Raw genomic sequence first — 16,145 nt, forward strand, 5'->3', positions numbered from 1 at the left:
GACCCTGACTAAACATGCTCAGCACCAGCAGGAAGTTGCTGCGCAAACGTCTCGACCCCTAGTGCGCAGCGTGACAAGAAGGATGCAGTCACGATGTACACTCCTGGAAATGGAAAAAAGAACACATTGACACCGGTGTGTCAGACCCGCCATACTTGCTCCGGACACTGCGAGAGGGCTGTACAAGCAATGATCACACGCACGGCACAGCGGACACACCAGGAACCGCGGTGTTGGCCGTCGAATGGCGCTAGCTGCGCAGCATTTGTGCACCACCGTCGTCAGTGTCAGCCAGTTTGCCGTGGCATACGGAGCTCCATCGCAGTCTTTAACACTGGTAGCATGCCGCGACAGCGTGGACGTGAACCGTATGTGCAGTTGACGGACTTTGAGCGAGGGCGTATAGTGGGCATGCTGGAGGCCGGGTGGACGTATCGTCGAATTGCTCAACACGTGGGGCGTGAGGTCTCCACAGCACATCGATGTTGTCGCCAGTGGTCGGCGGAAGGTGCACGTGCCCGTCGACCTGGGACCGGACCGCAGCGACGCACGGATGCACGCCAAGACCGTAGGATCCTACGCAGTGTCGTAGGGGACCGCACCGCCACTTCCCAGCAAATTAGGGACACTGTTGCTCCTGGGGTATCGGCGAGGACCATTCGCAACCGTCTCCATGAAGCTGGGCTACGGTCCCGCACACCGTTAGGCCGTCTTCCGCTCACGCCCCAACATCGTGCAGCCCGCCTCCAGTGGTGTCGCGACAGGCGTGAATGGAGGGACGAATGGAGACGTGTCGTCTTCAGCGATGAGAGTCGCTTCTGCCTTGGTGCCAATGATGGTCGTATGCGTGTTTGGCGCCGTGCAGGTGAGCGCCACAATCAGGACTGCATACGACCGAGGCACAAAGGGCCAACACCCAGCATCATGGTGTGGGGAGCGATCTCCTACACTGGCCGTACACCTCTGGTGATGGTCGAGGGTCCCCTCGACTGAATAGTGCACGGTACATCCAAACCGTCATCGAACCCATCGTTCTACCATTCCTAGACCGGCAAGGGAACTTGCTGTTCCAACAGGACAATGCACGTCCGCATGTATCCCGTGCCACCCAACGTGCTCTAGAAGGTGTAAGTCAACTACCCTGGTCAGCAAGATCTCCGGATCTGTCCCCCATTGAGCATGTTTGGGACTCGATGAAGCGTCGTCTCACGCTGTCTGCACGTCCAGCACGAACGCTGGTCCAACTGAGGCGCCAGGTGGAAATGGCATGGCAAGCCGTTCCACAGGACTACATCCAGCATCTCTACGATCGTCTCCATGGGAGAATAGCAGCCTGCATTGCTGCGAAAGGTGGATATACACTGTACTAGTGCCGAAATTGTGCATGCTCTGTTGCCTGTGTCTATGTGCCTGTGGTTCTGTCAGTGTGATCATGTGATGTATCTGACCCCAGGAATGTGTCAATAAAGTTTCCCCTTCCTGGGACAATGAATTCACGGTGTTCTTATTTCAATTTCCAGGAGTGTAGTACGAGCTGTGGCTATGAAATAACTGGACTGATGCTGTCAGTGACTAAATACACAGGCGCCGAAGACAAAAGACCAATAGCTGTGAAGCGTCAAATGTTTTCCTTGTATAGCACAACAACGCTGTGGATTACTATTTCTTTCTTTTCAATTAAATTAATGTTTTTCCTCTAAATAACCAGAAGTGTAAATGGTTCTCACAAGCCGAATGCAGCTTCTCCGATGTCTGTTGACAAACCAGGACGCGCGTGCCCTTCGTTTGTGTCAGAGCTGTTACTTTGTTTTGTCGTAAAAAATGATACATTTACTAATAGAACAATCAATTGTCGCGATGGTTCACATGAAACTTGCTGAAATTACTACTAAAAATTGTATTACTCCAAAAGAAGTGTATGGTGCAGACTGTTTATCACGTACGCCAGTTTTTGAGTCGTTCAAGCGTTTCCAAGGTGGCCGAGAAGGCGTTGAAGATGACTTACATCGGGGACGCCCTTCAACATCAGGAAAGGACGAACATATCGAAAAAGTAGGTAATTTGATTCGATGTGCCCGTCAGTTGAGTTTTCGATCGATTGCTGGAAGTGGAAGAATTGATAATGAATGTGTAAGGTAAATTTTGCGTAATTAATTTGACATCAGAAAAGTGTGCGTGGAACTGATGTCGATAGTACTTATGATCGACCAAAAAGCAACTTATGAAACTGTTTGTACTGAAACTTTGAATACCACTGATAACGGTCCTAATTTCTTAGCAAGAGTGATAACATTGGTTTTTCACTTATTGTCCAGAAACCAAGCACAAGTCCGTGCATTGAATGGGGCCAACTTCAGAGATAACGAAAACAGCCCAAATGAGCAAATCAAGATTCAAAGCGATGATGATTGTAGTTTTCTTTTTTGATGTTCATGGAATTGTATATCCTCACTGGGTTTTTGAAAATCAAACCGCACTGGCTCATAGCGCATTGTATGTTAAGAGGTTTCTAGAGAAATACAGCATCCCATGTTAGACGACCCACCTTATTCGCTTCACCTGGCACCATGTGATTTTTATCTGTTCTCCAGGGTCAGATCTGCATTAGTGGGAACAAGATTTCGGTCCAGTGAAAGACAAAGTGGCATGCGTCATCAAGGATTTTGCAGAGGAAGAGTTCCAGCACTTTTTCTGTCAGTGGAAAATTCTCATGGAGAGTTGTAGGCATAGAGGAGTAATACTATTTTGAAGTAGAACTTTACAGCAATATTCCTATTATTTTATAACCACACCTCGCACACAAGGTAGAGCAACACGGTTACCCATCAGCACACTTAGATTTCAGGTATGTTCACTTTCGATCGGACTGCCTTTCTTTTAGCTGTTGTTTGGCACTTATCACTCATTAAAGTTATTTGTTAATGATTCGTTCTCTGTGCTCCTTGAATCTAAACCCATATACGTCCACTGACATGGAAGTGATAGAAACGTTTTCTGAGCACTTTCTTCGTATGATTTATACATAATGAGATAAAAGGCCTATGTAGGTTCTGAAAAATTTAACGAAAAGGGCCGATATGTCTTCTAAGATAATGATACTAAGGAAGGCTGAGAGAAATAAGGTAATGTGACCATAAAATGAAAATGTGCACCTACAATAGACAGTGACGTCGTATTTCACTATGTTTGCGCACGAATAGTGTGTGAAGGAACATGTGAAGCACTGTCATGTACGTAATCTTCAACTAAATATGAAGTTGCTTACCTTCAACAATTTCACAAGACTACACATTTTCCCTGTCATGATGTTCACATTATAAAGTCTGTAATGTCTGTCTACTTGCTGATAGCTTGATTTCTTTGTCACGATGACGTAGGATGCTGGATCTAAGAGACGAAAACGGCAAGATGCCACTGGACTTCAAGAACGAACTCAACAAGTGGTCGCTGGAATGTAAGTAATGAACAAATCAATAAAAAATTAATTCAGAGCATGCACGCTACAATTGAACAATGCAAATGCATGCTATTGTAACCCTTGTAGTGAAACAGTTATCTGAGAGATGTTATTAGGGAAGCAATAAAAGATACATAGTTGTTGGAATGGAATAGAATGATAATCTCCGTTCTCTCTCTCTCTCTCTCTCTCTCTCTCTCTCTCTCTCTCTCTCACACACACACACACACACACACACACACACACACACACACACACACACACACATGCGTGTACACACGTACTGAATACTCCTATTCCGTAACTGTTTACAGATAGCTAATATTTGGATGAGTCATGTACGTCGTAATTTATTCAGTCTATAGTAAATCGACAATCACACCACATAGAGGGTCAGTATGACAGTCCGAGAATATTTTCCCACATAATCAACACATTTAGTGCCCCTCATCTCGTATTTTAACTGCCGTTTCTTTAAACTTGATCGAAAACATGTGGATGTTGAAATAGGCTGTTTTCGCTATGATATGCCTAATGCACAAATTTCGACTAGGTTTGGCTCTGGTGCCACTCTGAGCTGAGCGCCTCAAGTGGCCACTTGTATCGCTTGGCCCTTTACTAACCCTGAACTTGCGTGCCTCATCGTTATGAGCCGTATGATACCCACTGCCAGATAAATGACTCCTCTAGACCTCCCCATGCACTACAGGTGACCCTGTGCGTCCGACACAATGGCCGAAACTACGCTCTCCATTTCCCCCTCTGTTTCCATAAAACAGACTTCCTGTATGAATCTGGAAAATTTAATAACTTTGTCACCAGGTTAAATAAAAATGGAGCATTATAGAAAAATATTACTTAAATGAATCAAACTGATGAAAAATACAGTACACAACAAATTATATGTATCATTGTGGTGAATAATTACAAACTAAACAAAATTAAAACTATATCCATATAGTACTGTCTATGGCATCTGTTGAACATGGGTTTTAGTATGATGTTTAGTGAAGAACAGACTTTATTTCTTTTCTGTATATTACTTTTTGTAAATAATTAATATACCATCCGTGGTCGAGGGATAGCATCTTTGTTCTATAACGTGATCGTTTGGAAGTGCGCAATTAATATGTGGCGCCTTAAACATGATGCTCAAGTTTCAAATTGACACAATTCTAATGCCACATATGAATTGTTTTATAACTGTACAAAACACACTGGGCGAAAAATAACACGCTAAGCAGGCAACTGACACTTTATTTTAAATCTACATGAGACTATTTACAGAAACGAACTTTAGACAAAAGCTGTGATCTTTACCATTGAGAACTATGATACAAATGCTCTCTTAAAAGTTTAGAGACTATATTTCCTTTCTCTTCCGTAATCAGGTACTCAATGACACTAACATCTAATCATAATACGCTGAACAAAATGTAGACATACAACATGGCCAAAGAAAATGATGGACAACATTCCACGCAGAGAGGAAAGTTTGTTTCATGTCTTAATTGTCTACTATATATTTAAAAAAAACGTAAAGGGTGTTACCACTTCGATCTCAGGTAAGTACGCATGGTACAGTGTTCTAACTATGGGCTGCTGATGTCTTAGAATTTTTTTCAGTAATTCTTCACCTCACCAAGCACCACTTTAGGGGGTTAGAAAAGAATGCATGTTCTACCCTAGAAAAATATAATCGATGGTATTCACAGGTTACTGCTGCTTTTTCTGTATTTGATTAGGCCTACTTGAAGTTATGTACAAAAGAGAAATTTCAAGGAAGGCTGTAACATTTACTGATTGGAACTGTGGTGCTAAGCCTCCCTAGAACATTACAGACCATACGTCCTTTCCCTCCCATAATAAACTACTAAACAGTACCAAAATCTAATCTCAATGCTCCAAATAGAAGGTGTAAGCAATTAACATAGCCAAAGGCAAAGGAACTTAGCACCGTTTCAGGAGGAACAGGTAGGTAAGGGGGGGGGGGGGGGGGGGATGGCACCAAACAAGAGATACAAACATGCAACATGGCCAGATAAACTGATGGACAAGCTTCCACACAGAGATGAAAGTACAGCGTCTCGAAAATACTATTTTTACAGCAAAATAAAATTATTTATGTAATTAGCAAAAATTTTGAGTAGAAAACACAAGCAAGTTGCTTATCGTAATGCGCCAGTATAATGACAGATCTCTGATGGCAATCGAAAATTCGATCTTGCACTAAAATAACATTATTTCTGAGACAACATAGATTTTCAGTACAATATACACGTGACACTACTGGTGCAACTTGTGTTCTGTGAAATTAAAAAAAGAAATGGTTAGAGCAGCATTACTGGTATAGATTACAGGTGAACAGCACCAATCGATGACTATGCTTTGATGTCTGTGCTATACTTAGCAAGCCGTAATGGACTTCTTACGTTCAACTTTCGATTGACGGGGAGAGAGAGGGAGAGGGAGTGTTTGAGGGAGTGGGAGTGGACGAGAGAATTTACTGAAGAAAGATCCTATTCTCCTGACGTCATATCAGAACTGAAACACACAATTCCACTCTTCTTTCGTAACGTATAACGTTGTCAGAAGGTTTTCGGCAATCGTTAACTTACCACATTTATGGAAATTTGAGACGTGATTCTGACTTAGCACACAAAGTAAAGAAAGGAGCACAAATATTTTGGTTAAATAACGAAATTAGGCAGCTATAGGAAAATAAGGTATGAAATTTGCACTTGCAGATAGCAACTTACCAGAACAAAATTATAGTCCCCGAACAAATAAACAGAACAGATTGCTAAGAAAGTGGCAACATAACAGAAGGAAACAGAAAAGAGAAATTTAACGAGCTAATGAGAAAACATCTACAGGAGAACACAAATTCATACACACATAAGTTCACATAGTCAAGACTTCCAACACACATTATACTCAAGAATAGTGACTCTCGCTGACATACAACTGAGTGAAACGGAACCATAATTATTAGTGAAATATGTTAAAAAATAACACTAACGAGAACAAATTAACATGTGTTGAGATTGGGGACAACATAATAGAAGCAGAACATACAGCAGCACAAGAAGGATAAAACCAAAACAGTGGTATAAATAGGGGCGAATCAGGGAACTGGTAACAAAAAAAAAGTTAATGGTTTCATCAAAAACACGAAAACTCGTGGAAACAAACAGAATACAGCGAAGAGGCACTTACCATTTAAATTAAAAACTACAGGAAAGGTGGCAATAGCTACAAGATCAGACGAAAGTAATACCTTGCGGTCATGGATGTACGTATCAATAAAACGAAGACCTAATATAACAAAAATAGATATGTTGACGAGATATAGTGTAAACCAAATGTTAGATTTCATACGGAACTCGTTATATTCTGTGTGGTTAACATCCAATGTTTGCATTCTCGGAACTCTGGACTATCAACAGAGAAGCTCATACAACGACTTATAATACAAACGCAGTAATAATAACAGTAAGTTGTGACATTGTAGCATAGGGTTGACAGGTATTAAATACCGCTTGTTTATTGTGAAACAAACCCAGTGCGAACTCAGAGTCGTTCTTAAGATTATATTAGTGAATTTCTTTCTGGCCGTTTCCAGTTCTGTTAGAGAAGGAAGGAAGACGCTGAAATGTAGCACACCACACGTAGATTTGATCCAAAGTTGAATTTTCGGAAGCACAGTTAATGCTCTGTTCTGTGTACTCTCCGTATGGGGACATTGCACGCCATGGAGACATTGCAGGATGGACGACACCACTGGCTTAGATGCCGTAGTTCTGTACCGCAATGCTTTGATTACGACATGATCAACCTTCTGTTCAAGTGTTTCGTGTTCTTTGAATTATACTGAGTTGATAAAAGTCGTGGGATACCGATATCCACATATACAGATGGCGATAGTATCGTGTGCACGAGGTATAAAAGGACAGCGCATTGGTGGAGCTGTCATTTGTAAGTGATTCATGTAAAAAGGTGTCCAATATGATTGTGGTTGCTCGACGGAAATTAACAGACTTTGAACGCGGAATGGTAGATGAAGTTAGACGCAAGAGACATTACATTTCGGAAATCGTTAGGGAATTCAATATTCTGAGATCCATAGTGTCAAGAGTGTGTCGAGAATACCAAATTTCAGGAATTATCTCTCATCATGGATAGTGCAATGGCCGAGGGCCCTTACTACCGAGAGCAGCAGCGCTAGCGTAGAGTTGTCAGTGCTGTGAGAGAAGTAACACAGCGTGAAATAACAGCAGAAATGAATGTGTGACGTACGACGAACGTGTGCGTTTGGCCAGTTCTGCGAAAGGATATGGCCAGTAACGCGACATCACCTGCTGCGCCTCTCGCGGCCTCGTGCCCGTATCGGTTGGACACTAGACGGTTGTAAAACCGTGGCGTCTGCCAGATGAGTTCCGTTTTCAGTTAGTAAAACCAGACGGTGCGGTTCGAATGTGGCACAGACCTCAGAAAGCCATGAACCCAAGTTGTCAACAAGGCAATGTGCAAGCTGGTGGTGGCTCCATAGCTGTGTGGTGTGTGTTTGCATAGAATGGACCCAGTCCATTCTATGAAACTGAACTGATAATTGACAGGAAATGGTTATGTTTGGCTGCCTGGAGACCATTTGCGGCCATTGACGGGCTTCATGTTCCGAAAAAACGATGGAATTTTTGTGGGTGACGATGTGGCAAGTCACCTGGTCGTAATTGGTTTGAAGAACATTCTGGACAATTCGAACGAATGGTTTAGTCACCCATATCGCCCGACATGAATCCTATCTAATGTTTACGGGACGTAATCGAGAGGTCATCTCGTGCGCAAAATCCTGCGCCGCCGACCTATCTCCAACTACGGACGGCCATAGAGTCATCAAAGTCCAGTATTTCTGCAGGGGACTTCTAAGAACTAGCTGAGTTCATGCCATGTCGAGTTGCTGCACTACGCCCGGCAAAAGGAGAAAAAAATGGTTCAAATGGCTCTGAGCACTATGGGACTCAACTGCTTAGGTCATCAGTCCCCTAGAACTTAGAACTAATTAAACCTAACTAACCTAAGGACATCACACACATCCATGCCCGAGGCAGGATTCGAACCTGCGACCGTAGCAGTCGCACGGTTCCGGACTGCGCGCCTAGAACCGCGAGACCACCGCGGCCGGCGGCAAAAGGAGATCCGACACGATATTACACTACTTGCCATTAAAATTTCTACACCAAGAAGAAATGCAGATGATAAACGGGTACTCATTGGGCAGATATATTATACTAGAACTGACATGTGATTACATTTTCACGCAATTTGGGTGCGTACATCCTGAGAAATCAGTACCCAGAACAACCACCTCTGTCCGTAACAACAGCCTTGATACGCCTGAGCATTGAGTCAAACAGAGCTCGGATGGGGTGTACAGGTACAGCTGCCCTGCAGTTTCAACACGACACCACAGTTCATCAAGAGTAGTGACTGGCGTATTATGCCGAGCCAGTTGCTCGGCCACCATTGACCAGACGTTTTCAATAGATCTGGAGAATGTCCTGGCCAGGGCATGAGTCGAACATTTTCTGTATCCAGAAAGGCCAGTACAGGACCTGCAACAAGCGGTCGTGCGCTATCCTGCTGAATTGTAGGGTTTCTCAGGGATCGAATGAAGGGTAGAGCCACGGGGCGTAACACATCTGAAAAAATGTAACGTCCACTGTTCAAAGTGTCGTCAACGCGAAGAAGAGGTGACCGAGACGTGCAACCACTGGCACCTCATACCATCACGCCAGGTGATACGCCAGTATGGCGATGACGAATACACGCTTCCGCTACTGTCGCAGGTTGGAATCCTGCCTCGGGCATGGATGTGTGTGATGTCCTTAGGTTGGTTGGGTTTAAGTGGTTTAAGTTATAGGCTACTCATGACCTCAGATGTGAAGTCCCATAGTGCTCAGAGCCAGTTGAACTATTTTTTGTGCGTTCATCGCGATGTCGCCATACACGGATGCGACCATCATGATGCTGTAAATAGAACCCTAGGTTCATCCGAAAAAATGACGTTTTGCCATTCGTGCACCCAGGTTCGTCGTTGAGTACACCATCGCAGGCACTCGTGTCTATGATGCAGCGTCAAGGGTAACCGCAGCCACGGTCTCCGAGGTGATTGTCTATGCTGCTGAAAAAACGTCGTCGAACTGTTGTGCAGATGGTTGTTGTCTTGCAAACGTCCCCATCTGTCGACTCAGGGATCGAGACGTGGCAGCACGATCCGTTACAGCCATCCCGATACGATGCCTGTCATATCGACTGCTAGTGATACGAGGCCGTTGGGATCCAGCACGGCGTCCCGTATTACCCTCCTGAACTCACCGATTCCACATTCTGCTAACAGTCATTGGATCTCGACCAACGCGAGCAGCAATGTCGCGATACGATAAACCGCAATCGCGATAGTCTATAATCCGACCTTTATCAAAGTCGAAATCGTGATGGTACGCATGTCTCCTCCTTAGACGAGGCATCACACCAACATTCCACCAGGCAACGCCGGTCAACTGCAGTTTGTGTATGAGAAATCGGGTGGAAACTTTCCTCATGTCACCACGTTGTAGGTGTCGCCACCGGCGCCAACCTTGTGTGAATGCTCAGAAAAGCTAATCATTTGCATATCATAGCGCTTTCTTCTTGTCGGTTAAATTTCGCGTCTGTAGCACGTCTTCTTCGTGGCGTAGGAATTTTAATGGCCAGTAGTGTAGAAGATACCCCACGACTTTTATCAGCTCAGCATACCGTTGTTCGTGCAAACCACCGCGTGGCTGGCAGTCTGGGAGTAGCGATCAGTGAGAGTTCCGCCTGCATGTACCGGATGACTTGTGTACATGTGTGTACATGTGTGGCCGTGCGCAGCCATCTCGCTGGTGGCGCTGGACGCTCGCCTCGGCTGCCTGGAGAGGAACCTGCCTGCCGACTCGGAGCAGCAGCGGCTCATCGACGCCACCCTCGTCATCTTCGAGTGCATGCTGCAGCTGGACCTGCAGCCGTCCCCATGGCGGTACGTCAGCACGCCCGCCTGGAGGCGACTCGTCAAGGCCCTGGACTGCTCCTACGAGTAAGTGCAGTAATTCATAATGTTAGAATACGACAATTGTTCTAAATTACTGCTGCATTTCGACGTAAATTATATGGGCCTGTAATTTAGTGGATTATTCCTACTGCCTTTCTTGAATATTGGTGTGGCCTGTTCAGCTTTCCAGTCTTTGGTTGCGGATCTTTCGTCGAGCGAGCGGTCGTATGTGATTGTTAGGTATAGGGCTACTACACTCCTGGAAATGGAAAGAAGAACACATTGACACCGGTGTGTTAGACCCACCATACTTGCTCCGGACACTGCGAGAGGGCTGTACAAGCAATGATCACACGCACGGCACAGCGGACACACCAGGGACCGCGATGTTGGCCGTCGAATGGCGCTAGCTGCGCAGCATTTGTGCACCGGCGCCGTCAGTGTCAGCCAGTTTGACGTGGCATACGGAGCTCCATCGCAGTCTTTAACACTGGTAGTATGCCGCGACAGCGTGGACGTGAACCATATGTGCAGTTGACGGACTTTGAGCGATGGCGTATTGTGGGCATGCTGGAGGCCGGGTGGACGTATCGTCGAATTGCTCAACACGTGGGGCGTGAGGTCTCCACAGCACATCGATGTTGTCGCCAGTGGTCGGCGGAAGGTGCACGTGCCCGTCGACCTGGGACCGGACCGCAGCGACGCACGGATGCACGCCAAGACAGTAGGATCCTACGCAGTGCCGTAGGGGACCGCACCGCCACTTCCCAGCAAATTAGGGACACTGTTGCTCCTGGGGTATCGGCGAGGACCATTCGCAACCGTCTCCATGAAGATGGGCTACGGTCCCGCACACCGTTAGGCCGTCTTCCGCTCACGCCCCAACATCGTGCAGCCCGCCTCCAGTGGTGTCGCGACAGCGTGAATGAAGGGACGAATGGAGACGTGTCGTCTTCAGCGATGAGAGTCGCTTCTGCCTTGGTGCCAATGATGGTCGTATGCGTGTTTGGCGCCGTGCAGGTGAGCGCCACAATCAGGACTGCATACGACCGAGGCACACAGGGCCAAAGCCCGGCATCATGGTGTGGGGAGCGATCTCCTACACTGGCCGTACACCTCTGGTGATCGTCGAGGGGACACTGAATAGTGCACAGTACATCCAAACCGTCATCGAACCCATCGTTCTACCATTCCTAGACCGGCAAGGGAACTTGCTGTTCCAACAGGACAATGCACGTCCGCATGTACCCTTGTCACCCAACGTGCTCTAGAAGGTGTAAGTCAACTACCCTGGCCAGCAAGATCTCCGGATCTGTCCCCCATTGAGCATGTTTGGGACTGGATGAAGCGTCGTCTCACGCGGTCTGCACGTCCAGCACGAACGCTGGTCCAACTGAGGCGCCAGGTGGAAATGGCATGGCAAGCCGTTCCACAGGACTACATCCAGCATCTCTACGATCGACTCCATGGGAGAATAGCAGCCTGCATTGCTGCGAAAGGTGGTTATACACTGTACTAGTTCCGACATTGTGCATGCTCTGTTGCCTGTGTCTATGTGCCTGTGGTTCTGTCAGTGTGATCATGTGATGTATCTGACCCCAGGAATGTGTCAATAAAGTTTTCCCTTCCTGGGACAATGAATTCACGGTGTTCTTATTTCAATTTCCAGGAGTGTACATCAGCATATTTGAAAGGAATCTAACTGTTATACAGTCTGAACTGGAAGACTTGCTTTTATTAAATGATTTTAGTTGCTTCAGTACTCCGAGGTTATCTTCCTCTGAGTTACTCGTGTTGGTAGCTGTTCTTGATTCGAATTCTGGAATATTTACTTCTGAAGGCTGTGTTTAGTAACTCTGCTCTAACAGAACTGTCATCGTTGGTATTTCCACTGCTATCGCACAGAAAAGGCACTGATTGTGTCTTGCCGTTAGTATACTTTACATACCACCAGCGTAGCTTTGGATTTTCCGCCAGGTTTCGAGACAAAATTTCGTTGTGGAAACTATTATAAGCATCTCGCATTGAAGTCGGTGTTAAATTTAGAGATTCTGTAAAACATCGCCATCTGGGGAATATTGCGTTCATTTAAATTTGGCATGCTTTTTTCGTTCTTTCTGCAACAGTGTTCTGACCCTTTTATGTACCAAGGGGGATCAATTTCGTCTTTTATTAAACTATTTGGTATAAACCTGTCAATTGTTGTAGAAACTTGGTATTTCTTTGAATTCAAGCCACATCAGTTTGGAAGGAGTGGAGACTGTCTCTAAGAAAGGTGTAAGCAAATTTTATCTGCTTTTTGGAACAGGTATATTTTTCGTCTATTTTTGGAGGATTTGGGAGCTACGGTATTCAGTCTCGCTAAGACAACCCTGCGTTGACTAATCCGTGTATCACTTTTGATATTTGTTATTAGCTCAGGATGATTTGCTGCGAAGATGTCAGGTGTGTTTTCACATCCGTTTACTATTCGTGTATGCTCGTGAACTAACTGCTAAAAATAGTTTTTTTTTTTTTTTCAGCGACTGTATCATATGAGTTGGGAGGTCGATAACAGGATCCGATTATTATTTTTTAGCGGTTGCAAAGTATGACCTCTACCTATAGTAACTTACAGAAACTATCTAATTCAATTTCGCTACAAGATAAAAGTACTTCTAACAGCAACAAACACGCCACCGCCAACTGTCTTTAGCCAGTCATTTCTAAGTGCCTATACCGATTTGATTATCATTGCTTTCCATTAGCGCTTGCGTCTCTGGTGATTTTCCAATAGACCTATGAGAGTTTATAGTTCTTATACTGATGGTATCTAGATGTACGTTTGTTCCTGTCTTCGACCTGCACCCTTTGAGACTTTCTACTAGACCCTCTAACCTAAGAAACTACCCAGTCCACGCCACACAGCTGCTGCTACCCGTGTAGCCGCCTCCTGCATAGTATCATGGTCTCAGGTCCTATATAGCGGAACCCGAAACCCAACCACCCTACGGTGCGCGGAATTTGCAGCAGAACCGTCTGAGCCTCTGATTCAGACCCCCCACTCGGCTCTGTACCAGAGGTCTGCAATCGGTCCTGTTGACTATGCTGCGAATGGTGCTCTCTGATTTCATCTCGCAAGCAGGACTGCCAGCCTTTACCACTTCTGACACCCGCTCGAAACCAGGGAGAATCTCTTGCAGTCCAAAGCGACACACATCACTTACACCGGCATGAGTCACCACCTGCAGTTTGCTGCACCCTGTACTCTTCATGGCATCCGGAAGAACCCGTTCCAGTTCTGCATTGACTCCAGCCGGTACGCACACGGAGTGCACATTGGTTTTGTTCCCCTCCTCGGCAGCCATGTTCCTGACGAGCTCCATAACGCGCCTAACATTGGAGATTCCAGCTACCAATAATCTCACCCTGTGTGATTGCCGGGATTGCAGGCTGAGAGATTTCCTCTAAACAAGTACAAGCGACTGCATCTGGCTGGAAACTGTTTGTCAGACTAACCAGGGCGGCCTTATGTTCGGCCCTCTGCCACGTCCCGAGGCGGCCTCTCACTCGACCACGCGTGAGGTGTCAACCGTAATGCGAGCAGTAACTGAGCTGACCACCGCTGAGGACCGATTGGCGGACTCATGGGGCGCACTGGACGTCCGCTAGATCCCCACAGCCGGCCACAACAGTCATTGCCACCCACTGCAGCTTCAAGTTGAGTAAGCAAAGCCGAGAGTGAAGTATCAGCAACTCGGCTCGCATCCGCACACAGCTATCACAGTTCCTAGCTATACTAAAGACTGTGAAAAATTTCACTACACAGACAAACAAAGGACTATCGAAACGCTCTATGGAACTCTACTATAAACACTGACGAAAACGAAAGAATTATGTCTTATAAGTTAGATTAAGACACAGAGATTCAAACACAAAACTACCACAGCACTTAGGTGAGACTAAATAATTCGCTCCTGATTATGAACTTTTAACATGTTACAAAATCGGTTTACTTCGGACACAAACGGAAATGCGAGAACTGTGTCTATTAAATATTGAATTAACACACAGAAATTCATGAAAATAACAAAGGCGATTTCTTTGGAAACGTATTTGTGTTTAGGAATTTCAATCTAATACTAGATAACTTTATTGCCTAGGGAGATGGGTAATAGAGGTGGGTAAATGGTTTGGTGAGGAATACCCATAAAAACTTCCTGGCAGATTAAAACTGTGTGCTGGACCGAGGCTCTAACTCGGGACCTTTGCTAATCGCGGGCAAGTGCTCTACCAACTGAGCTAACCAAGCACGACTCACGCCCCGTCCTCACAGCTTTACTTCCGCCAGTACCTCGTCTCCTACCTTCCAAACTTTACAGAAGCTCTCCTGCGAAACTTGCAGAACTAGCACTCCTGAAAGAAAGTTTCATATCAGCGCACACTCCGCCGCAGATTGAAAATCTCATTCTGGAAACAACCACCAAGCTGTAGCTAAGCCATGTCTCCGCAATATCCTTTCTTTCAGGAGTGCTAGTTCTGCAAGGTTCGCAGGAGAGCTTCTGCAAATTTTGAAAGGTAAGAGACGAGGTACAGGCAGAAGTAAAGCCGTGAGGACGGGGCTTGGGTCGTGCTTGGGTAGCTCAGTTGGTAGAGCACTTGCCCGCGAAAGGCAAAGGTCCCGAGTTCGAGTTTCAGTCCGGCACACAGTTTTAATCTGCCAGGAAGTTTCATATCAGCGCACACTCCGCTGCAGAGTGAAAATCTCATTCTGGAATGCCCATAAACTTTTTGTTGTCCTTGGATCTCGAGGTTTTTTCTAGTGTTTATAGTGATTGTGAAAGAAAAGAAACGAAAAATCAATGATTTGTCCGAGTCGCCAATCCTTAGCCCACAAAGATGGCAAATCTACGTAAAATTCTCTGTTACATGGTACAACTGAAAGCCAGTCTCATACTGTTAATCGCCTTGTGTTCACAGAGTGTCAATGCGGCATATAACGAGAGCGCTGGAGCGCATCAGAGCTCGTGGAGACGAGAGTCAGTCCACTGGAGAGCTAAGCGTGCTGGAGAAGCTTCTCATATCCAGCGACGACCCGCGCATCGCCATCGTCATGGCGCTGGACATGATGTTCGGCGGCATCGATACGGTAACACATTTATAGTTTTTAAGTAGAGCCCACTGTTCACAGCATGAGTCCTCCGCTTCTAAGCGGCTTTGAAAAACCCAGAACCAGACCCTCACTACCATCCAGTATGACCCTAGTGGCAGCACAATACCATAGGTTTCCTGTAGTCAAAGCAAAATCCCTAAAAATCCTTGAATGCCATGCTCTGTTTTGTGGTAATTTATGGTCAGTTACTGTGAGACCAAACTGCTAAGGTCATCGGTCCCTAGGCTTACACATTACTTAATCTAACTTAAACTAACTTACGCTAACGACAACATACACGCCCATGCCCCAGGGAGGACTCGAACTTCTGACGGGGGGAGCCACGCGAACCGTGGCGGCTACCCCGCGCGGTGCATGCTCTTTACCTTGCCTTCTGCATACACGTAAGTACCCCCACATGGGTCTTTACCACATCGTCCAATGGTCAAATACCAACCGTTTCGCCGGCCTGAGTGGCCGAGTGG

At 45.8% G+C, this 16,145-nt stretch overlaps 1 protein-coding gene across 1 annotated transcript in view; it reads left to right on the top strand.

Annotated features, from left to right (window-relative positions):
• Positions 1-16,145, top strand: part of LOC126267080 (probable cytochrome P450 301a1, mitochondrial) — a 158,970-nt gene that overhangs the window by 80,217 nt on the left and 62,608 nt on the right. Inside the window, exons 6-8 of the mRNA XM_049971943.1 lie at positions 3,378-3,454; positions 10,373-10,574; positions 15,489-15,657. Of these exons, the coding sequence (XP_049827900.1) occupies positions 3,378-3,454; positions 10,373-10,574; positions 15,489-15,657 (448 nt within the window). The remainder of the gene's footprint in view (positions 1-3,377; positions 3,455-10,372; positions 10,575-15,488; positions 15,658-16,145) is intronic.

This window comes from Schistocerca gregaria, chromosome 4, assembly GCF_023897955.1.
Source record: "Schistocerca gregaria isolate iqSchGreg1 chromosome 4, iqSchGreg1.2, whole genome shotgun sequence".
Classification (NCBI taxonomy): domain Eukaryota; kingdom Metazoa; phylum Arthropoda; class Insecta; order Orthoptera; family Acrididae; genus Schistocerca; species Schistocerca gregaria.